Source organism: Adiantum capillus-veneris, chromosome 16, assembly GCF_014529385.1.
Source record: "Adiantum capillus-veneris isolate H3 chromosome 16, ASM1452938v2, whole genome shotgun sequence".
In the NCBI taxonomy this organism is placed as follows: domain Eukaryota; kingdom Viridiplantae; phylum Streptophyta; class Polypodiopsida; order Polypodiales; family Pteridaceae; genus Adiantum; species Adiantum capillus-veneris.
Genome location: NC_140946.1, coordinates 141023697 through 141049313, shown reverse-complemented (window position 1 = coordinate 141049313; position 25617 = coordinate 141023697). Strand labels below are relative to the sequence as shown.

At 42.0% G+C, this 25617-nt stretch overlaps 1 protein-coding gene across 1 annotated transcript; it reads right to left on the bottom strand.

Annotated features, from left to right (window-relative positions):
• Positions 1-24640: 24640 nt before the first annotated feature.
• LOC147439972 (uncharacterized) lies at positions 24641-25402 on the bottom strand. The gene has a single exon (XM_086484439.1). The coding sequence runs from the start codon at positions 25400-25402 to the stop codon at positions 24641-24643; it is 762 nt and encodes a 253-aa protein (XP_086340565.1).
• Between the last annotated feature and the right edge of the window lie 215 nt (positions 25403-25617).

The following is a 25617-nucleotide window of genomic DNA, read 5'->3' as shown; positions in this document are numbered from 1 at the left end:
TAACACATGATTCTCTAGAAGATACGCTTGATGACCTTCGTAGATTTGCTTCTTCAGTGAGGGTGCCCTACGTGCATTCAGTCTAGGTCCACATGTGACACATGCTCTGTATCCGCTTGTTTGAAGCCCTGCATGTATACACATGATAATAGATCAACTATGGGAAAAAACAAGATTTACAGTGTCTGAGTGAGGAGTGTCAATAGATCACCTAAGCATTCTGTTAGCCCGGGATAGTCATGCATGGTCCACATTAGAATGCCTCTGATCAAAGCATTCCGTCGTCCTGTGTGTCGGCTCATATCCACCACCTCTATGCCAATCCACAATTGTTGTAGCTCTTCCAATAGTGGACGAAGATACACATCCATATTCCCCACTTTATATCGCCCTGGCACAATCAAGCTTAGCCATAGGTGCCCCTTCTTCGTAGTCAACCATGGGGGAATGTTGTAGTTGACGATGACAACGGGCCATACACTGTAAGGTGTTGATCTTTGACCAAATGGATTTACGCCATCCATAGCCAGGCCTAAGCGCAAATTTCGAGCTTCCCTGGCAAAATCCGACCATGTTCCATCTATATGTTTCCACGCTACGCAATCTGCAGGAATTCGTAGCACACCATCCGAAGATTTATTCTCCTCATGCCATGATGCTAGGGCGGCCATGGACTTACATTCGAAGAAATGCTTGATGCGAGGAAGCAGAGGGAAATGTCGCAAAACCTTTTGTGGAATTTTTGTCCCGTGGAGATCTACTCGATATCTTTCGGAATCACATTTCGGACACTTCTCCATGTCTATGTATTCCCCTCTGAAAAGAATGCAGTCATTAGGACAAGCGTGGATAGAATTGTAATCCATCCCCAAGTTTCGCAAAATCTTTCTTGCTTCATCTCGGGAATCTGGCATCACATTGTCAGCTGGTAGTATGTGCTCTTTCAGCAATCTACACAACATAAAAATATGATACAGTCGTGTAAAAATCTATCAGATCATTATACATTTAGAGTTCTATTAAAGTAAATTAATTGTAATAGATCACCTGAAAAGCGCTGTGACGCTAGTGTCACTCCATCCAAACTTTGCCTGCATGTTGAGAAGAACCAGGAGTGCTTTCAATCTAGACATACGTGCTCCATTATACAATGGCGTATCGGCTTCACTTTTCATATCATCATAGATAAGCCTTTCTGAATCCATGATCGTCTCGATCATTTCATCAATCTCGGGCTCAAACATTGCCTCGTTGGGAATGTGCTCTGCATGATCATCCCCCGAGCTGTAAGAGGCTACATCTTGTGGCCTCACATATGCTGCTTGACCAAAGCGACTGCGAACACGTCTATTGGGTTGCAAGATTGCTGCTTGTTGGCCAGCGTCAGAGTTCGACGAGTTATAATTGGCAACAACTTGATCTATAATAGATGGATCGAACTCGCCAAATTCGCGAACGTGCTGCAAAGAAACACGTCTTGTCCGTCGCACAGCATGCTTGCATTGATTACAAGGACATATGACCCTCGTTGAGAGATAGGTGTTTCGGTTGGACGGTCCCACATCCTCGTCGCTACTCATAATGAGGATAAAAAACTTATAACCTGGACAACAAATTTAATATTCTATTGGCATTCTTCGTCTTATCTCTCTCTCTCTCTCTCTCTCTCTCTCTCTCTCTCTCTCTCTCTCTCTCTCTCTCTTTACCTCACATTCTCTAGTCATGTCCAATCCCCGCACACCTCGGTCTAGAGGTGCACGGAGATCAGAACCACCGGGTTATAATCTCGTCTTTATTGGTCAATACCTATATTTGTGGGTACAAGAAATCTACACACCCACGTCTACATGATACTGCATGTAGTGGACAAAACCCCTTTGCCTCTTCTCTAGCTGTAGCACTTCACTTCATCTTAACATCTTTTCACAGTAGATCTTTTCACTGTTCGTCTAACTCTAAACCCTAAACCGTAAGTAATTCTTGCGTGGACTCGATCTAAGGTAAATAAGAGTAAATCTAATTAAACGTAAATCTAACTAAAAATAAAGCTAAATCTAATTTAACGTAAGTCTAATGACTAGAGGTTGTCTAGATGGTCATTGTGTCGGGGATGTAGTGACTCTTGCCGCCCTGAAGATCCACCTTCTTCCCTATCTTCTGAAGACATTTCACCAGTACTTTTGGATCGACGGAGCCCACCATGAGTGAAGGCAGCAATACCCTATATTCCATTGAGGGCTTTCTTCACCCGCTTCATGCAGGCATCGCAGTCTATGGAGACCTAAATATAATCTAATATAACGTAAATCTAAATCTAGCTTAAATAAACATAAATCTAGTTAAAAATAAACCTAAATCTAATTTAATGTAAGTCTACATATAACCTAATCTTTAACGTCTTTTAAGATAGTTTCCTACGACGTTATAACTCTCTTCTTCTTGTGTGTGTGCGCGTGTGTGGATGTGTGTGCCAATAAAAAGAGATAAATGGTATAACCTTTCTATCACCCATGCCAAGTATGATAGATTCATTATGCCATTTCCCTCTTGAATAATAGGTCTTGAGTTCAACTCCTCGTCGGCTAAATCTTTAGGTCTTTTAATTTTAATTAGTTTCCTACGACGTTAAATTAGTTTCTCTCTCTTTCTCTCTCAATGTGTGTGCGTTTTTTTGGATCGTATGCATGTTTTCTCTCTCTTTTCCTCTCTCAATGTGTGCGTTTTTTGTTTATGCATGTTCTCTCTCTCTTTTCCTCCCTCAATGCGTGCGTTTTTTGTTTATGCATGCTCTCTCTCTCTTTATCTCTCTCAATGTGTGTGTGCATTCTTTGTTTATGTATGTGTGTGTGCGTTTTTGTTTTTGTTTGTACTCTCTCTCTCTCTCTCTCTCTCTCAAAAACACTATGTGTGTGTGTGTATGTGTGTGTGTGAGAGAGAGAGAGAGGGAGAGAGAAAGAGGGGAAGGGAACATGAGAATGAGGAGAGGGAAGGAGCATGCCTGGCTCTCCTTCCTCTCCTCGTGTGTGTGTGTGTGTGTGTGTGTGTGTGTGTGTGGAGAAGAAAAAGAGAGAGAGAGAGAGAGAGAGAGAGAGAGAGAGAGAGTGAGGGAGAGCGCTACCTGCTCCTTGCTTGAGGGCGCCGAAAAACTTAGATCTGAGTTTTTGGGCGCGCTCGGTTATTTTTTTACCCCAGCCGACGTCGCTATGAGCGTCGCAAATTTCTTTGTAAATTTGCGACGCTCATAGCAACGCTTATAGCGATGCTCATAGCGACGCCGGGAATTTTTTTTTGGAGCGTCGCTATGTGAGCGTCGCTAATATGAAGAGCCTCTTGTAGTGTTCTTTGTTTGCTCCTGATGTCGAGAGCTTGTTGATGTCTGGTTCTCTTTGTTTTCCTGGATTACACTCACTGTAAAATAAGGAACGACATCATAGCCATTTTCATCACAAAACTTTGTTGTGGGAGCATCCTCCACGGCGCACACGTGCAGAGTAGCCAAGATGTGTTACCATCCAAAAGGCTCTAACTCTTCTTCAGGAAATGGTTCTGGGATATAGTCCATATCCTCTATAACCCGTTCTAGGATACATTCCTCACGTTTCAAGCTACCACATTGTGAAGCTCCACACATCCACAGTTCTTTAGGCTTACCTAACCAAGCTGGAAGTTCTGATCCTGCTACTGTGGCGGAATCAAATTCCTCAACCGGTGTTCTCGTCACATCCCTATAGCTATGGTCCCTCAAGTTTACCTTTGTTATGGTTTCCATATGTCTCAGGTATATATGGTCATAACCCCAATCTTGGACCATTTTCAATTGTCGCATGAATGGTCTTCCCAGAATGATGTCATAGTTGTTCTTCTTGCCAAAGTCAACAACAGCAAAAGTGTGTGCATATTCAATGCCACAAGAAGTAACAAGTACTTTTTCTAGCAGTCCTAGGGGCTTTTCCTTGTGTCCGTCTGCAAGCTGCAGGGTCATTCGTGTTGATATCAAGGTAGGTTTTTCCCTTTTTTTCCAAACTTCTTTGGTTGCAATGGCCACGCCAGCTCCACTGTCAAGGATTGCCATGGTTTTTACATCATTGAATTCCACCGGAAGGGTGGTGTTTCCATCTTCTCCCTCGTAATACTCGCCTACCTTGTTTAATGGAACTGGCCTAGTATTTAGTTGATGCATTTCAAGCTCTTTGATGCCTTCCTCGATCTGAGTCATTGGGGTTTTTACACCAAATTTCTCTAGACATTTACTCACATTAGCCCACATGTTTGGTCTTATTCTGAGCAACTCGGCTAACATTATTGTACAGGTGACTGGGGTAGATAGAATATCTACTAGCCCCTTTGAATCGATGGCCTTGTTGGGAGACAGTCTCTGTGATGGGACTGCAACCACATCTGATTTCCGTGTTCTTTGTCTCTGGATTCTCATCAGCTTTCTTTTGAGCAACTCGGCTAGCATTATTGTACAGGTGACTGGGGTAGATAGAATATCTACTAGCCCCTTTGAATCGATGGCCTTGTTGGGAGACAGTCTCTGTGATGGGACTGCAACCACATCTGATTTCCGTGTTCTTTGTCTCTGGATTCTCATCAGCTTTCTTTTGAGCTTGTGCTCTCGTAACCACTTGAACTGGTATGACATTTTCATTTTCTGAGCTACTAGGGAGCTGAATAATCCCTGATACATTTGTCGTGATTTTCCTGATTTGGTTTGGTTTTTTCGGGCAATCGGGGATCAAGTGAGTGATGCCACACTCAAGACAATAGGCATTTACTTCAGTGATCTCCGTATGAGGACATTGTTTGACCAAGTGGTTGTCACGAATTTTGTGACAATCTGTCTCTGGTTGAGGAGATTGCTTTAGCATTTTCTCTTGGCTATAAGTAAGCTTTCACCTAGATAAGCCGCTATTTGCAATGAATTGCAATGTCCTTTCATCCATTTCATACCTTCTTTCTTTCGACTGAAACCCAGGAGGTGGAGGTTGTACCGGCCTCACCACTCCATGTGTTTCTCTCACCTTTTGTTGCTCCAAAGGGTAGTACTCACTTTGGTTGCTATACCACATTGTAGTTGGTACTGGCGTTGGTTTATTTGATGCTTCCATCATTGGCATGTATCTCATGTCTACCGGCATTCTAGCACCTGGCAGCGGAGGTTGTTGTCCTAAGACAAGCTGTGGCCTTAAAACTCCTATTGGTCTTGGCGCATTCCCCGTAATGTATCTAGGTGGAGTAGGTGCTTCTGGAACAGGTTGTACATACCTCTCCCTGGCATTTTCCATGCTATAATAGCACTCTTCCCCCGTATGGTTCGTCCATTTTCTCTCAATTTCACACCACTTCAGCTCTCCCGAATCAGAACTTACAAGAGGAATCAACCTCTTGACCAAGTCGTCGATAAGATTTTCTTGATCAATAGGTGCCGTTGGCTTGGCAAGGGACTCACTTATCTGTGAAACACTGTGCTGAGAGGATGTGTCATCTCCTTGATGCTTTAAGTCCTTTTCTTTGTATGCCTCACAGTTATCCACTAGATAAAGAGCTTCTTTGATCAATTCGTTTAGAGTCATCCTCCTTATCATATGCAGATCCTTCTGAAGGCCCGCATCTCTCATTCCCTGGATAAAGATCAGCATCAGTTGTGCTTGAGTAGGTAACTCCGCTCTCGAACAGAGCTTAACATATCTCTTGAGCCGTAATGATGCTTTGCGTACTGATTCATCCTCTTTCTATTTGAATCTATGGATTTGCGAGATCGTGTTGTGAGCAATGCCTTTTGGCGAGAATTCTTCAATAAACTCCTCAAACAGCTCATCTAGGGTCTCAAAATCCCATTTTTCCACCGAGTCGAACCATGTAGCTGCATCATCTTCTAGAGTCAATCCAAATCCCGCAAAATGTGTCGCAAAATCTGAAACTTCCTCTGCTCTAATCACTCTTCTAAAAGCCGTTACGTGATCTCTCGGATCTTTATCTCCGGAGTATTTTCTATTTACCCATTTCTGGACTTGGGATGGTCTAACTCGTGGATTGTCTACAAGTCTAACCAGAGACTCTCTCAATCCTTCTCTCGTTATCTCTCTTGAAGGGAATCTTGGTGGCTCTCTTCTTGGAATTCCTATAGGAATTCTCGTGTTTGGTGGAGGCATTTGTGGTCCTTCATTGACCAAATATCCACCTCTTTCTAGTAAAGTCTATGGATTTGTGCTTTCTACAACTCTGTATTCTCGTCCATACTTGTCGACAACTATAGATCTCCATTGACAGTGAACTCCGTATGTGTAGACATATAAGAGCTTGTAATCCGTTATCTCTTCTAGGTATGGATCTGAGCACCTATAAAGATTGACCTCATTGTCGTCAATGTATCTATATAGTCCTTCACTCTCATGACCAATCATCCAAATTCTCTCAACAAGATGGGTCTTTATCAATTGCAAGTTTGGAAGATCCATTGTGGGAGGATATTCCTCTATCGCCGGGATCTCCAAGCTTGTGTAAGCTACGTTTGAATCTAGGGTAGATATGATTTCTGGGCTTAAGAGATTTTGCTTGGTTCAAGTAGACTTAGTCCACTGTGTTCAAGTGCTTTGGTTAGGGAAAAGTCGAAACTATGTCCAAAACCGCAACCGTTTCGTCACAATTCTCGTAAATTGTCGCTTTTAGACACCCCTAACTTGCGGATGAATTTTGAGGCCTCAAACGATGTTTTTTTCAAAATTGAACTAAGTGGTTGCCGTATGCATACATTTATTTCAAGTTTTGCTCTAAGATCTGTAGAGCCGCTCTCAGGCTACGTTTTGATATAAAAACTTTTCCGATCCGATACCGTTTGTGAAAGTTATGGCCAAAACAGCAGTTTAGACTGGTCAAAATGAGTCCAAATTCAATTTTGAAAAAAGATTTGGGATCTCTGTGAAACTGTGAACACTTCTGTATGGTCAAAAGTACAGTTGGACCCTAAAATTGGCCTAGAGACATCCTATGCGTAGGATGTCTATATGCTCAGAATTTAACAAAATTTGGTCCAGAAACTCCCCTTAAGTCCAGCAACACAATGGTATGCTCAGAATTTCATTTGGACCTAAAAATGGCCTTGAGACATCCTACGCGTAGGATGTCTTTTTGCTCAGAATGACTTGAAATTTTCACCCCAACTTCTCCTTGATGTGATGATCACTTTGGTGTGCTCATAGGTTGGTTTGGAGTCCTAAATCAAGCTTGAGACATCCTACGCGTAGGATGTCTTTTTGCTTTGTTTCAGCTCAAACTTGCACTGTAGCTTCCCCTTGAAGTGCTAAGCTCATAGCTATATTTACTTTTTGATTCTGACACCTATAGGTTGGTCAAATGATCCAGAATCTGCTTCAAAAGCCTGATGTCTGTTCTGATGAATTCCCAAGTCAAATCAACTCCAAATTGGACTAAATTTGCCTAGGAGGCTTGCCTAAGGCTATATGACAGCATGGTATGGTCACAGTAGAATTTTGGTTTCACGATTATGCCTTAGACATCCTACGCGTAGGATGTCTAACTGCTCAAAATTTACCCAAATTTGAACCACAGACTCTCCTTAAGGTGCTGATCACTGTGGTATGCTCAAAATTAAGTTTGGAGTGCAAAATCACACATATGACATCCTACGCGTAGGATGTCTTTTTGGCCTGTTTGACCCCATACTTGACCCAAAGCTTCCCCTTGATGTCAGCAACCCAGTGGTATGCTCAGATTTTGGTTTGGATTTCAAAAGACCCCAATTTTAGCTGTTCTAGTCTTTTTCAGTCAAAAGTGCTAACGTTTGCTTAGGACCCCCGTTTTCTCACCCAAATGAGGTGAAACCCCTTTCAGCCACTCAATATATCATTCAAGACATGTTCATGCAGCCATATTATGGTTTTGGTCTCAAAATAATGCTTGGCACAAATTGGGTAGGATGTCTGGCAATTTCAGTCTATCTGGCCTTATACCTGTCAAGATATGGTCAAATTTGCACTTTCCAGGTGAAAATAGGGTAAAACCTACCTTCTGAACACACTGGTAACCTCAGATTTTCAAAATTTTCACTAGATCACCCTGTAGACATCCTACGCGTAGGATGTCTACTATTGATCTTTTGAGACTGAAGTGTCCCTAATGCTTCCTTATGCTCTCAGCAAGTGCAAGTATGCTTCACAATTGCAAAAACATGCAAAAATCACTCAATTAAGCCTTTGCTGAAATTTTACGTTTTCTGACTCTGCCTTTTGGCTTTTGCTCAACAAAATCAGGGAAAAACACCCAAGTCAATATGAAAATAGGGTAAAACCTACCCTCTGAACCCACTGGTGCAGTCAGAATTTTCAAATTTGGTCTCCAGAACCCCCTTGAGACATCCTACGCGTAGGATGTCTATGTTTACAGAATTGCAAGTTTTCTTCACAGAACCCTTGCAAATGCTCTTTTATATGTACAGCATCAGTGAGTCATACAAAAATATCCACAAAAGCTTGTTTAATGCATTTTTACTCTCAAAAGCACACTTTTCCGTGATTTCAAATGCAATCAAGCACTTTAGCAAACAATTCAATGCTGAATAGCCTAAATCAGAATCGGATCACTTACCTAAAGCTACTCCTACAAATCATATGGGGTTTTGTATCTATGAGGAGAAAAACGCTTCACTGCCACACACGGACTAGTAAACGCTTTTATCACCTCACAAATCACTCGACCACCAACAACTACTCTAATCCACAGATCCTAACTAAACCTATCTAGTCTCGCAGACCCTCGGCAAGACACACGCTTCCTGGCTATCCACTTGATCGCGGAATATTCTCTTCCGGATCCACTTAAGAAAAACGCTTTCTTTAGCCGAAACTAAATCAAGCAACCATCACACGAGTGTTAGTAGGAAACCTACTTAGGTCCTTGTGTCCTCGACAGAGCGGCGCCAATGTTGGACGGGCAGACTCACACACCCATGAAGTGCATGCAAACACTACCTAGATCAACATAATGTCAATCGAGGACAGAGATGACACGATAGGCACACAGAGGAAATCTCTTAAGCTTGTCAGGCTGAGACCATCCTACACATACAACACTCTGGAAGGCCAACTAAACCACAATCAAGAATCTCACTGCTCTCAACTACATCACCTAGCCGCATACACACATACGGAAGGTAGCTCACCTAATCATGCTAGAATCGTACGAAACTTAAGGAACACCATCCCCTCACTAGGATACACCTGTCCCTAAGCTTCTACACTCAAAACCCTCACTCTAAACCCATCTGCGGAAAACGCGTAGGATGATAGAGCTGAATTTTGAAAGTGCCCGAAACTAAAATTTATGAGTACCTATGCATAGCTTATGTCGCCACGATTCTATAGACTACTAGCACGCAGAAAACAGACATCGTTTGATACACTTACGGCCACAAATAGCTCGTAGATGCGTCGGTGTGTGCACTTCGTCTCGCGTGGAATGCTTGGTGTTGTCGCGTAGCTCTCCTCGAGCCTACAACAATGGTGCAGTCGGATCTTCAATGTGTTGAGCGAGCCAGGCGTAGCAAGAGGATGACGCTCACACTCACTCTCTTTCTCTCTCTCACACAGTAGACGGCAGCGCTAAGTTTTGATTATGATAAAAGTATTTTTACAAAATGACCTAGGTACCTTATATACTAAGGCTACCTTAGGTTTAACCAAAAATGGGGTTGAAAGAGTCAAATGGCTTTGTATTTACAATCTGGAAGTGCCATTGCACCCCGGCTTTTGAAACTAGAATAACTACTCATTACAAATGACGTTTATAGCCATAATCCGCAGCATTTCATAACTCGCAAAAGATAAGACTTTGGTACGAAACTTGATTATGTTGTGTTGTTGACCCAGCGGTCAACAGACATGTGTCCCTCTTTACAATTTTGTGAGAGCTTTAGGTAATTAATTAATGAAACTAAACTCTCACGAGACCCCTTTTTCTCATGGCCAATAGGATTCAGGCAATCCATTGGGCTGTTGAATGCTCATTGGACCCCTTGGGAGACTATCCAGTAGTCTTCAAGAGAGCTTAATTCTTATTGGTTCTTTTATTAAGTGTTTTTAAATGAATTAAACTAGATTTACTCTAGCCTAATTATCATTGGTCCACCTCCATGGCCATCCAATAGGATTTGAGTGCACCTTGTGGGCATCTGGGCTAGGGAGCTGACATGTGTCCCTCATTCCCTTTGTGTAGAAGAATCTTGTGAGTGTGTGTGTGTGTGTTTCTCTCTCATCCCCTACTTGCAAGTCTCGCACCCTCCTATGTAGGAATCATTGAAGACTTTTTGTACACACACAAATCATCCACTTTTACTAAGCTTTGACCATTGGACACAACCTTTGAATTTTGGAACCTCAGCATTTTGGAAGTCTTAATGGGCTGAACCTTAGGGTCATTAAAGCCCATTGTTTGCACATTGCTCTTTTGCAGATGGCCCCCACTTTGGCTCCCTATTTGCCCTCCTTTGGATCCCTATTGTGGCCGGTCTGCTAGCTTAACCAATATTCTATCTTTTTCTCTCCTGGTACATCTCGATATTAAATGATCAGTTTAACATGAGAAAATCATTTAGGAGAATTAGATATTAGTTATTATGACACAGATTATAGACAGAGTGTTCCCTACACAACAACAACCTCACAAAGTCCATCGACCCCTAGCAATACCTAGTGTCATCCAAGAAGAAAGTGACTTAAAGTCATGGGAAAGTGGGCGTACTCACTTCTTGTTGGAAACAATGTTTACAGAGGGACTACCTAACCCTATCAAAGAAATGGAGATCCCATCTTTCCCACGTCAAGGAACTGAAGCCCAAAAGGTGCCGTTAAACATTGCCTAATTGATGGATTTCATGGTTTCAAAAGTTAGAACCACCATAATGTCCAAACTTTTTGGAGACCCTGAGCTATTCTTAGCTCTTCGAGCTTTCCTCAATGGAGAATTGAAAGTTGGGCTACCACAATTTGCACATATGGATGGAGCTAGGGAGATGCCAATAGAGGAGGAACACTTAGATCCACAACCCAACCTATACGAGAACTCTGTTGTAGAAATATCTGTTAATAAGTTGGGACAATACTTTGAGGGTGATGAATCCAATGCGACCATACCAATCACTACCAAGGGATTAACTGTGAAGGGAATCCTTGATGGTGGCGTTGGGTTAGCATTATGACTAAAAATTGTTGGGAAACTATGGGAAGACCTCACCTTGGGACCACAACCATAGTAGTAAAGATGGCCAACGGGACTATTGTTAAACCTATTGGGATGCTAGAAGATCTCAAGATCAAGGTCTTTGGACACAAAATAATAAATACCTTCATTGTTATGGATTCCTCCAAGCACACTATGTCATATGAGATGATCTTAGGGAGTCCTTTCATGAGGGAAGAAAAAATGGTGCATGATTGGTCTAAAAACCATGTCTACTTGTAGTTCCAAAATTCTATCATTCAAGTGGATCTTGTAATTGGTCGAGTACATCCTCTAGGAAACACGTTTATAATTGATCATAGATCTGACACCACAATTCACTCAGCCCCATTGCAGTATTGTTACACATGTAAAGTGGAGACTGATGTTGGAGAAGATTCTCCTTATATGGACTGAGTTTGACAATGTAGATTGGGTCCACCTAGCAGCAACCATAGACACTTGGAGAAACAGAGGGACGACCTGGGTAACACATGAGGGGGATGAAATGCCACAACTCGTACCCTTAAATATGCTAGATGCAATGCATATAGATTCTGATGACCTACATGATGAAGGCTTGGCTGACATTGGAACCAGTAGCGTCTCACAAGACTATAGTCCACATGATTCGGATTCAAAATCATCAAATGAAATTGACTCTGAGGATGAAGATTCTGAGTTAAATCTTAATGCAAAGGTGGGGACAAACCATTAAGGGCCTAGTGGTACCCTAGATGATAATCTATCCATAAGAGCATAAGACACAAGTAGAGATTCATCTAGTGACTCTTGACTAGAGATCAAACGTAATAGAAAATTAGACAAGAAGAGTAAGAGATATAAGAGACAACGATATTGAGAAAATGTGCGTGCTAGAATAAATGAAAAGAAATCTACCGCGGAATGGCTTAATTATAGGGGCATGTGATGCTCATCGAAAGTTGGTAGATAATTGGGGTGAATACCTTCAAAGCATTATGTGGTGTAATCCACAACCCATTGGCATCGTACAACTAGAGGCTATAGAGAAGCCAAAGTTGAGCCGTACCGTAAGGAGATGAAAAAATTGAGAGTTAGCTCAAAAATACAAGGAAGCAGAAGTGAAATCACAGTCCACAGAACAATAAGACCCCATAGACTTACACCCTGCACCACCTGATGATTTCAAATCCTACACCACGGAGGAGCATAAGGTTGTGTATACAAAGGATCAAAGAAAACCTATCAATGGAAGCAATGGAGTCTACGATGGTCCAGTGATGGTTAAGGAGATAGAGTTAGCAAACCTAGGAGAAGAGTCCAAATCTATTTTAATTGCCCAAGATCTGATAAAGGCTGAGGAGTATGTACTTAAAGAACTTCTCAAGGAATTCAAGGATATATTTGCTTGGACATATCATGATAGGAAAGGTGTTCCACCTTCTGTGGTACAACACAATTCCCACGAACAACATGGCTAAACCAGTCCAGCAACGACCCTACCCAATGAATCCTCAGTATGCAAAGATCGTTCAAGAAGAGATTGAAAAGCTTGTCAAATGCGGATTCGTATACCGTATTGAGCACTCAGAATGGGTGTCTCCAATAGTGATTGTGCTAAAAAAGAATGGGAAACTTAGAGTGTACGTGGATCTCAGGAAGGTCAATGCCCACTAGGAGGGACCATTACCCCTTGCCATATTCAAAACATGTGCTTGAAAGAGTTGCGGGAAAGGAAGCTTATAGCTTTTTAGATTGGTACTCTGGATATAATCAAACCACAATTGCACTAGAGGACCAAGCTAAAATGGCTTTTATAAACAAATTCGGAGTGTCCGCATTTTGTGTTATGGTTTTTGGCTTAACCAATACTCTGCTACCTTTCAAAGATTAATAAACACTGCTTTTAGAGAATATTTGAGGGAGTTTTGTGAAGCTTTCTTAGATGACCTTTGTGTTTATTCTTCTTGGAAAGAACTTCTATTATGTTTACAAAAAGTGTTTGACAAGTGCAGATTGTATCACATCTCCTTAAAACCCTTTCAAATGCCAATTTTGGGTTAAACATAGAGTCATTTTAGGGCATATAGTGTCCAAAAATGGGATTTCCACAAATGAGGGCAAAATTAAAGCCATTGCTCAATTGCCACCACCTACAAACTATAAAGGAGTTCAAAGGTTCATGGGCCATGTTGGTTATTACCATCAGTTTATTTTAAACTTTGCCGAGATAGCTCTTTGTTTGCGGGTCCCCGCGACGGACGTCCATAGCATAGCCTTCAGGCATCAACATAAATATCAATACCAGGGAAGCGACTTGAATGAGGCATGGAAACTCACTAGGATGTCAATCCTAATGAAGTGAACTCAAAGAGATACAACTACTAACTCTACAAGCAAATCAAACGCACTAAAGCCAAGTAATCTGCATATGTCCTTCTACACAGTTCTACAGTCATCACGCCTATTTACCATGCAAATCATATCGGATTTGCACGAAACTTGAAGGGAAGCTACAGGGGACTATCAGGAGCATATCCTATCACTGTCACAGTATTCTGGATGGGTACACGGATCGCGATCGTTCATCTCAAAGTACGCAAAAACAGTAAATGGATGATCCTAAAGGGTCGTTTTTGGGTCCCTAAAGCTTCTCCTAGGGTCAAAACAACATAAAATACGTATATAAACACTCAAAACAGCGATTTAAGGCCACAACGGTTGCGTTTGATACCTACATGCTTACACTTGAATGAAAGAGCACAGTAAGAAGAACACAATGCAATAAACAAAACTGAATTTGGATTACGTAGCCACAATAGCGATGATTACAAGTTGGAGCCAAGAGGTGGCTCCCTATGCGTACAACAATAGTCACTTATCTTCAAAAAATAATCTCCCTTTCACACTAACCTTAGTGTATTATATACCTAGGGCTTTCTAAAGTGGCCGGCGGCCAACTTCTCATGGACCTTTACATACATCATTGGAAAAATTACATCTTTGACTTAGACCTGACATAGACGATTGCCATTAGGCTTTTACAGGGTTTGATGTATTAAACATCATAAAAATAATGTGACCACATTAAAACTTTGGCCGGCTGACCCAACGGGCACCTTGGCTAGGTGGGCACTTGTATGTTGTTATCACCTCCAAACACTCCCCCCTTCCTAGCTCGTGTCGTCCCTTGACACGACCATTTGTAGTCTGGTCTTCTTGTTGATGAGACTCCCCCCTTCCTTGATTGAGTTATATCTGGCATGTTTTTCTTGTTCAAATGGGGTGCCCATTTTCCTTTGATTGATGAATACGTGTTCTTTGTGATTTAGATGTTGTGGACGAGGCATTTGTGCATGTTGTTGCACATCCTACTTTACCTTTCCATTTGTGCAGTTGGTCGATTATACCTGCTTCTTTGGATACTTTGCCTCCTGGTGCTTAGTGGAGCTCGTATCTCAAAATGTTTGAGACTTTGACATGTGTGCAATGGCATCTCCAATTTGATTTTCTTTGCCACTTTGTCAATAGAGCTTTGTTGGTATCTTTGAAGATAAGAGCCGCTCTTGTCGAAGCGTAGTTGAGAACAATGTGGCCCCACTTTATCTCTTTGAAGATCGTGTAACAAATTCTTTATGGTTTCATTTGATGGAAGGAATACATACAATAGAATAGTGATGGGTGTTTCTAAATTAGGGTCTAGAACCTGAATGACCAAAGGGAAAAACCTAGTGAGAAAAAATGCCTTTGGTATACGCTCTTATTGGGGTTGAACACTTGGAAGTTGAGTACCTGTTCAAGCATTGTGAGTTCTTGGGAGAAATAAAGTAAGAGTGTGTAATGCAAGTGCCAATTATGGGACACTCTATATGCACACAAGAGTTCTTTCAAGAAAATCATGCGGTGTGAAAAATGAGTTGTTGGGTGCTTCAAGGAAAAAATGTAGCACATGTGATGTCCAAGGACATCTCAATAGCTTCCACATTTCCAAGAAGGGTTTTTGATGTTGAAGCTTATTCACTCATTACTCACTATGCATAGTGCGTGAGTGTCTTTTGGACTCTCTTCTTCACATTACCAAACTTAAAATACATAGACTTGGACTCTTATGCTCACCTATACCTGCATGAGCGACACAACATAAATATGCTCAACTCCTCCACCTTGAGCAGTACCTAGAATAGCTAAGACTCTTAGACCACAGAGAATATTACTTGAAGCTTTGGGACTAATGCCTTGCTCATTTAGTGGCTCAACTGCCCGACTCTTGACTTTTATGCCATGTATTTTTGATGGCGACTTGGACTTACCTGTTCATGGCCTGAAACCCAATGCCATAAGTTCTTGAGATTAATGCCTCTATCATTGCTTTAGTCTTTGGATGCCACCATTTTTTCAAGTAAGTTGGCATACTTTGACTCCTCTAGCTTCTTTTGTTGCATGGGGTGTTCTGTAAGGAGGCCGCATTGTTGTACCTTTACTTTTTCTTCTTTGTGAGGAGCCTAAGTTTTCAACAGTGGTTTTGGGACCCACTTTGTTCTTGCTTCATGAGTTGCTTCCTTGACTTGATGGACACTAGGATTTTGTATCCATACTTGGCTATTACCATTGTAAAAGCCTTGCTTTTGTAGTAGAAGTCGAGGGATCCATTTTGAGGTTGTTTCTCCCTTGGTTGTGCTTAGTCTCCATTGGCTCTTTGTTGTTGTTGATTATCTTTGTGTGGGGTCCTTTGCTACTTGGTTGGTCTTAGTGGCTCTAGGTTGAGCAATTACTTTGGGTAACCATATTTGGGTGTTACCTTCATAGAATCCTTGTGCTTCAAGTAGCTTGAAGGGAACCATTCTATTCTTTGTCTTCATTTGGCCTTGTTGGGTAGCTTGATAAATCTCTGACTTTGGTACCCATATTTGTTGTATTGTTTGCTTCTTTGAAGCTCTTTTCTTTTTCTTCTTCTTTCTCCTAGTTAATTTGGTTGTCTTGCGTTGAATGCTCGGTTTGTTCTTTGTGGGATTTCTTTGTAAGGGTGAGAAGTTCCATGCCGTTACCTTGGGCTTTTTGGCCCAAACATCATTTGAGGCCACCCACCCTGTCGCCTTTTGTTGTTGAGATTGTTCTTGAGAGTGTATCCAAATTGGATCTTTGACTTTAATGTGTTCCTTGGATACCAACACCTGCTTGACATTTCTTTGCTTCTTTTGGAGACTTTTCTGCAATCGAGATTTAGATTGCAAAACCTTTTGTTTAGGGATCCATTGCATTGTTGAAGCTTTCGTTCTTGACGTAGAGGCTTTTCTTGAGATTTGATGTGGGCTTGTCGAAGGTAAAACTGACTTGCGAGGATGATCTTCTTCAATGTTTAGTTTGGCCTTAGCTTTTTCTGCTATAGATGGTTGTGTCTTTTTTGTTGATGTCTCTTGGACCGTCTTTGTTGTTGTTGTTGATGCTTTTTGTTGTTTCTCGAAGAAGATATTATTCCAACTCCCCATGACTCAACTTGAGTATTGCCTCCGCTATGCCAAAACTTGGGATTGGTGTTTTGGCACTGGTGTATACTCTTTCCTCCACTTCTTTAATTGTTGGCTTTCCCATCATTATCCAAGTGCCATATGACATTATATTCTTAGTAGCATAAGGATCAATTGTGGACGAACATGTAACCTTGAGCCTTGTTTGTCCGCATAACTTGAATTTGATCAATGTGGGATATTTTTCATCTTTGGCTTCTTCCTCATTCTTCCTTTGATCTTGAGTTTGTAGAACATCTGTTGATGTGGAGCTTTGCACATCTGATTCTTCCTGTATTTTCAACTCTGCATCATTTGAAGTTAGTTTCTTTGGAGTAGATGTTGTTGACTCTTCAAGTATGTTAATGATGACATCTCCACATGGTTGTATTGCTCTCCTAGTTTGTGTTTGTGCAACATCCTCCATGACATAGCTATTTGTCCCTCTATTTTCATTCTCACAAATCTCATTAGCATTTCTCAGCACTTTCAACATAAAACATGAAACTAGGTCGTAGCCTTCTTCATTACAAAACTTGGTTGGAGTTAGCTCATTTACACACACATCCAAGGTTGCCAATATTTGAGTCCATCCAAATGGCTCAAATAATTGCTCTGGAAAGGGTTCCGGTATGTAAGCTTCATCGTCCATTGATCTTTCTAGGATGCAATCCTCCTTCATTGAGCTTCCACACTTTGAAGCACCACACATCCAAAGTTTTTGTTTGGTTTGCAGCCACACAAGTATCTCTTTCCCATTGACTATAGTAGAGTCAATTTCTTCTAAAGGAGTTCTATTCACATCTCTATAGCTATGGTCTTTTATGATTATTTTTGTGGTGATCTTTTTATGTCTCAAGTAGATATAGTCATAGCCCCAATCTTGAACCATCTTAAGTTGACGCATGAAAGGTCTTCCTAAAATGATATCAAGATTGTTCCCTTTTCCAAAATCTACTATTGCAAATGTATGTTCATATTCAATTCCACAAGAAGTCACAATAATTTGCTCTAGGATACCCAAAGGTTTTTCTGTGTATCCATCTGCAAGTTGCAACTTCATTCTAGTTTTCCTAAGCGCTGGTCTACCCGATTTTTCCCAAATGTCTTTTGTGGCTATGGCTACTCCAGCTCCACTATCAAGTATAGCCAATGTTTTAACTCCTTTGTATTCCACAGGTAAGGTGGTCTTTCCTTCTTCTCCTTCACAATATTCCCCCACCTTGTTTATTGGCACAGGTTTAGCGTTTGCACTTTCTTGTTGAGTTTTGTTTGATTGTTCATTTGAGGGTAGATCTTGAAGAGGTATCTTTAATCCCATCTTCCCCAAATTGTTGCCTACTTCATCCCATACATGTGGTCTAATCTTAAGAAGTTCAGATAGAGTAATGGTGCACTGTATCGGAGTTGACATCAACTCTTGCATACTCTTTGTATCCATCATCTTGGATATGGCTTTCCTCTGAGATGGCACCACTCTAGTCTCTGAGTCTACCTCATGTTATCCTATGTATGAGGGTAAGGTCTTCAAGGACTCTAGTTTGCTTTCAATTGAAACTTCCGTCCCTGCATCTCCATTTAGAGATTGAATGTCTCCCCGACAGACTTCATGCCCTGTATTGACCTCAGTTATGGCTGCAGATTGGAAAGTCGCACTTCCATCTTTTGCACTTCTAATTGCTTCCCACAATTCATTTGGCCATGGCTCATCTATCTCTGGGATAGGTGCCATAAATTGTGATCTTGACCTTGCATCATTAGTGGTGTTGGCCACTACTTGATCATCTAGTTGAATTTCTAGGTTGTTGGTTTCTTGTGTTGCAGTCTTTGCTTGCACATCCTTTTGTGATTCTAGCTCAATGTTTCTTTGAGTTAATGTTTCAACAACCTTTGCCTCAGGCATTTCAAATCCAACACTTTTTGGTTTTGTTTCTGGAGGTGGAATTGGTGCTTCAGGCTCCATCATTGCCTGTGCAGTTTTTACCAATTCCTTACACATTTTCAACCTCTCAGTCTCTACCTCAGCATGAGGATATTTCATCCCTCGTTGCTCAAGGGTTTGGTTGGGTTTCAATCTAGCCTTATATGCTTCCAGTGCAGCATCTAATGGCTCTAGGACTTTGTCTACCAACACAGATCCTTTGGAAGATGCATACCTTGGTTTCTTATCGCTCACCACCGTTTTGTTTTCCCGTTCTTGTTTTAACTGCTCCTTTGTCTCTTGTAATTCTGTTTGTAGTGCAGTTTGATTTGTAATTGGTTTTGCTTTAATTCTGTCTCTTTTGGCTTTCCAGAATTTTCTCCCAGTCCTCACTGACACACTAGTTGTTTCCCCTTGTTTGGGTTGTTGATCTTTCTCCTCATTAGCTTGGTCCTTAGTATTTTCTTTTGCTTGGACTCTAGTCACTACCTTCACAAGAATTTTGGGTTCTGCCTCTGATCCACTTGGAGAGGGTAACACTCCCACAACATTCATTGTTGTTTTCCCCTGTTTGTTTGGGTGTTTTGCAATTAGGAACAACCTGTGTAATGGCACACTCCAAACAAAAAAAAAACAATGCAATAAACAAAACTGAATTTGGATTACCGTAGCCACAATAGCGATGATTACAAGTTGGAGCCAAGAGGTCGCTCCCTGTGCGTACAACAATAGTCACTTATCTTCAAAAAATAATCTCCCTTTCACACTAAACTTAGTGTATTATATACCTAGGGCTTTCTAAAGTGGCTGACGACCAACTTCTCATGGACCTTTACATACATAATTGGAGAAATTACATCTTTGACTTAGACCTGACATAGACGATTGTCATTAGGATTTTACAGGGTTTGATGTATTAAACATCGGAAAAATAATGTGACCACATCAAAAATTTGGCCGGCTGACCCAACGGGCGCCTTGGCTAGGTGGGCACTTGTATGTTGTTATCACCTCCAAACACTCGTCCATTGTACAAACTTCGTATTGAGTTCCACTCGACCGCGGAGTGTGACTGTGATTATGAGTAAGTGAAAAAGACCTTTATTATCACTCCCATTCTACAAGTGCCCGATTGGAATGTAATTTTCCATGTGCATATTGATGCATCGAACTTTGCTATTGGGTGTGTTCTAGCTCAAACAGGAGAACATAAATTGGACTACCCCATGAGCTTTGCAATTCGTCAATTGAATGATTCTGAGAGAAACTACACCACTACAGAGTGGAAAGGTTTAGCTATGATTTACGCAGTGAAGAAATTTCACTACTACCTTCTTGCCAACAAGTTTGTTTTCTATGTGGATCATCAAGCCTTGTTGTATCTAGTAAATAAAACTTCTTCCACGGGAATAATTACACGATGGTTGTTAATTCTTCTTGAGTTTGATTTCACCGTTGTGGTGAGACTTGGTAAAAGACATGTCATGGCGGATCATTTGTCTCGCATACCCAATGGTGAAGCCCCTACTAGAGTCGATGATGAACTGCCCGATACTTTACTATTCTTAGTTGAGACCATGCCTGAATGAAGTGAGAAGATTGTGAACTTTCTAGTTAATGGTTTCCACCCAAGGAGCTTCGTAAGGATATAGCTCAAAAACTATTAAAAGAATGTGAACCTTATTCTCTCATTGGAGGAACTCTCTACAAGTTAGGCAAGGACGATATTCTTAGAGTTTGTGCTCGTGAGGATGAGTATTAAAACATACTGCAAGAAGCCCACATGGGCATAGCCGGAGGACATTTCTCAGGGAAGCTAACTACTAGAAAGGTGTGGCAATCAGGCTATTGGTGGCCTACCTTATTCAAGGATGCATCACTTTTTGCAAAAGGATGTGATGAATGCCAACGTTACAAGATCACACAAAAAAAGGATAAGATGCCCTTACATCCTGTTAAAGTGACTCAACCATTTGAAAAATGGGGTTTAGACTTTGTAGGCCAAATTAGTCCGGTAGCTCATAACACTCAATCTTGATATATTATCGTTGCCACTGACTATGTGACAAAGTGGATGGAATCCAGGGTGACATGTAAAGCTGATGCAAGGTCAACTGCCAAGTTTCTCTTTGAGAACATTATTACCAGATTTGGTTGTCCCTTTGAAATTGTGAGTGACAATGGTACTCATTTTATAAATGGAGTGATAAAGGAACTCACAACAAAATTCATGATAGCTAACCATAAGTCTACACCATATTATCCACAAGCATATGGCCAAACAGAGAGCACTAACAAGACCTTAATCTCTATCTTGACCGAAACAGTGGAAGCTCATCGCACAGATTGGGATTTGAAGTTGACATCAGCTCTATGGGTTTACCATACTTCTTACAAAGTTTCTATTAATTGTACACCTTTCAAAATGGTATACGGCCAAGAAGCAGTTATGCCATGGGAGTTTGTAATTCCTGGTCTGTGTGTAGCTTCACAAGAAGGTTGGGATGGTAACCCTTTAGTTGAGAGCTTATATATCCTTGAGAGATTATATGAAGAAAGACAATTGGCTATGCAAAATGCACTTGTGAAGAAAGATAGGAGGAAGAAATGGTTTGACCGTCATCTAAAGAACAAAGACATCAATGTTGTGTGATAAAGTACTTATGTATGGAGTGTTAAACGAGAAGAAAAAGTTGAAATATGCGGGAAGAGGACCATATAGAGTTTGTGAAATCACCCCACAAGGTACCATTTGTGTGGAGACTCTTGATGGGGTTGAACCCATTGGATTCCTCAATGGGAGAAAATTTAAAAGATACTCTGATTCTTAAAGCCAAGAGGAGCTACGTGCCATCCATAAAAGAAAGGGCAGCCAAGGCATAAACAGAATTGAAGAAGATACAAGCTCAAGCTGAGGCTAAGGAGCAACAGCAACGCATAAGATGCCAACAAGAGGCCAACCTTGGAGCTACACATGCATTCCATGTTGAAATAGAGGATCATTGGTTGGACTCTGACACACCTCTAAGATACCCTATTGAACTAAATAGTGCCTACGGGAAAGTTCTATATAACGCCTTGTTAGACACGGGTGCTAAATATAATCTGTTGTTATACGGAGTGTAGTGTTAGTGGGAAAGCCATCCCTATCTAAGAGTACTGTAACATTTAACGGACTAGTAACTTGTGTGTAGCGGAAAATAACATGAACATAATGAGAAATTCATTAGAATAGGTTCCTAATGAGCATAACAAGAGTGCTTGGGTGGAGAGAGGAACAAAAAGCATAACACCTAGTTAGATAGGCATGAACAATACTTCAAAAGAGAGAAATTAAGCTATTGACAACAGTTGAGGACCGAATTTACATGGATCTGGTCCCCCCTCCAAAAGGCTTTGTATTATAGGTTTCCCCCATCAATAGAGACATTTTACAATACAATTATTTGTGTTCCTTCAATGACTAGCTAGTGCAATGAAGATGGAAGCTTCAAGCACTAAGAAAAACACTTATAAAACACAACATAAATTCCCTCACAGTCTCAGACGCAAGACCTCACACACCTTCGAAGATGGTGAGAGCTAGCGGGGTATGAGAGTAGATTGAGAGGAAGAAGGAGTAGTCTTACAAGAAAGATGTACATCTCCTCACATAATCACTCATATTAGCATAGCATAGCTTAGTAATTAGAATGGTAGAGGAGATGAGCATGCATTGAAGCTTGGCTCTTGGTTGGATTTTCATCACAAAGCCAAGAGTTGTTGGTGTAGGCCTCCCTTCTCACAAGCTTAGAGTAGGTGATAAGCTTTCCATTAAAGCTTGAGAAGGGGAGAGAGAGTCTTCTTGCTTCACACATGAGCTGGCGTGAGAATAATGCCTTGAGAAATTCAGCCCCCTCTCTCTCTTGGTCGACCCCTCATGAAAATTACTCATGCTGACCACCCATTGGACCTCTCCTAGCTTAGCCAATGAAAATTGAGTAGCATAAGTGAGATGATTTTGGTACCTTGTTGGATGGCAACCAGACTTGGTAGGATAGTGCCTGTGGGTGTCCTAGACCTCCTCCTAAAGTTTGTTGCATTTCGAGTCCGTTCGAGTGCCGGAATGGCGTGATGACCTAGAGAGGTGAGAAAGGACATAGATATGTTGCCCTAATCATTGAGTGTTTATTTTCTTGTTGAGTTGTTGTGTTAGATTGTTAAGGTTCAATTCTTGAGATTGATAATCTCAAAGAGTCTTCGTGCCCCATCCAAGTCACTTCCCTGAGTATTGACATTATGTTAGTTCCCGACAGCTAGGCTACAGACGTCCATTGAGGTGACTTGCTAACACACACACACGCATGCGCATGTGCATGCACGTGCACACACACACACACACACACACACACACACACACACACAAGAAGTTGGTGAATCATAGGCCATTGTCAATGCAGTTGATGAAGTTGAGAAGATGAGCATCTTCAACAACGGCCGCTCCCCAGGGGAGAGTGCAACTTAACAAAAAAGGAAGACAGGAGCGATTTCCAGTTGCAACTCGAGACCTTCACATCCTTTTTTTTTTGTGAACTCTCACCTATGCGTAACACCTACCCGGCCTGCATCTTCCAAGCTTCTCGAGCCTGCAAAATGCGAGTGGTGGTGCTAAACAAGGACTAAGTGCAGATCACATCTAATCCATGCAAGATCTGCAACACCTCATCCTCGGAGCCTCGGAACGCCCCATCTACCCTTTTTACGGGTTGAAACCCGCCTATAAAAATGGAGAGTTGCATGGAAAGAATGTTGAGCCAAAAACGTCCAATACTGACATGAAGATAACATAGGAGTACATTTCCTCCTTTAGTGACTTGCTTGGCCTCCATATCAACCTAGATCTACAATATATCTTGGGCATCCAATTGCAAGGCCCCTCCTAAGCAGCTGCCGCCCAGCTCGCTCCCTGTCAGACAACCTTGGTCTTGAATGTTTCACCCAACTCCCTCCATGTCATATTGCCCCAGCATCCTCCATTTCCATGTCAGCACTACCCTAACCTTCGCCCCTCGCTATAAACTCTAGTTCACCAAGTTGTCCACCTGCCCAACACCCTCTGTCGGCGTAGACCCACACAATACACATGCCCTACTTAGAGACTTGGCAAACTCACCCACAATACCATAGGTGGTTGTACAGAGGGGTAGGTGGCCCAATATGGAGGAGGGAACCAACTAATATGGCGTATGAGCTCCTTTCACAAAATGAGAGAGATAGTAGGAACTAAGACAGACACTAGACACCTCTGGATCTGGCTGGGAGTGGAAAGGGTGAACTGCGGTGACCTTATTTTGCACATCCCCATGGAAGCATAGGTAGCCATGCTTAGTCACATGGCACTCCCAAACCGTAATCCATAATCCCTTTCACTTGTACAAACCTGCACCCAAAGCAGAGATAGAGAGGGAGAGACAATGAAGCTTGCATCCCGTGCATCCTCAGCTCTTCGCCCTCCTCTGCGACCTTGGCTACAATCCACAACACTCATACCCTCGTGAGCTATGCTCTGCTCACCCTAATCTCTAATGCATGCAGAGACAAATACCTACCACATCCAATGTTCAACACCATCATGTTCTCGACCACGTCGAGACCACGTCAAGGCTACTGATCACCAATGCTACCCTGCTTGTGTGTGAGATGATTTTCCGTCCAATCTTCAATCAGTACTGCTTGACACCCACTCCGTAGAGAGAGAGAGAGAGAGTGAGAGAGAGAGAGAGAGAGAGAGAGAGAGAGAGAGAGAGAGAGAGAGAGAGAGAGAGAGAGAGAGAGAGAGAGAGAGAGAGAGAGAGAGAGAGAGAGAGAGAGAGATTATATTATCGTTCACGGAGGTCATATATGACCTATGGGACCAAAAAAGAACAAAACATTACAATGGATAGGGTTGTCATATACATCTCAGTTAAGGACTGAGGGTCCAACGGGGGATAAACAAGAAAAGAGAACAAGAAAAAACCTAAGAGGGAGCAAGTGGGAGGGAGGCTGGTTTAGGAGTTCGAAACTCCTGGATGATGGCTTTACCTCCTCGGTACACTGCCCATTTTCCTGCTGCACGTGCTTCGCGTACCTTTTGAAGTTCTACTTTTTTTTGTTTGAGTTGAGCGGGTGTAAGATCTTCCGCAAACCAAAATTTAGTGTCTTGGAGAAGCCTTGATTGTTGAAGGAGTCTGATTCGATCCGATTTAGTCTTGAGAGTGAGGATGGCATGGTTGGTTCGATACTCGTGTGTAACTACGGTGATTGCCTCTTCATCCCATTGTATCATGGGGAGTGCCGCTTGAATTAGAGGAAGTGCCTTACCAAATTCGATGTCCCCCTCCCCTTTCCAGCCGCTTGGAAGCTCGCCGATGCGGACATTGAGGGCAATGTCATCTTGCCTTTGTCGTTCGCGTAGAGTAGAAGCCACACGGGCTTCAACTTTGTTAGAGATGACCTCTTGCACGTGATTCTTGACAGCCTTTGTGAGGGTGGTTTCTACATCTACCTTCGTTTTCTTGAGCTTGGCTTCCATCTGCTCGATCTCTTCTTTCTTGTCTTTCTCCATTGTGGTGAGCCGAAGCTCAATGGCAACAATTCTCTGTTTCAGCTCGTCGTTCTCCTTGCGGAGCCTTTCAACTTCATTTTGGAGGCGGATAGTGCTGTCTAGCTTTGGGGGCGTTGCCACAACCCTGGCGAAGGTAAGTTTGTTGCGGGACGAAGCCCTAGTAGCCATGCTCATGTGATTGTGGCTTCTTGTGGTGTGACTCTGGTTGATGTTAGAGATCGAGGCTTTTGAGGCCAGCAGAGCCTATCAATGTTGAAAAATCGAATCGATGGCAGGCAAAGCTTCCCTCGCAAAAGACTACCGCTGTGATGCCAGTCGACGCGGCAATGGTGCAGACAGTCGACGCGGCAATGACAATGGTGCAGAGAGAGAGAGAGAGAGAGAGAGAG

What these genes read in the sequence shown, in the direction of transcription:
- LOC147439972 (XM_086484439.1), bottom strand. Translation starts at nt 25,402, where the DNA reads ATGAGCATGGCTACTAGGGCTTCGTCCCGCAACAAACTTACCTTCGCC.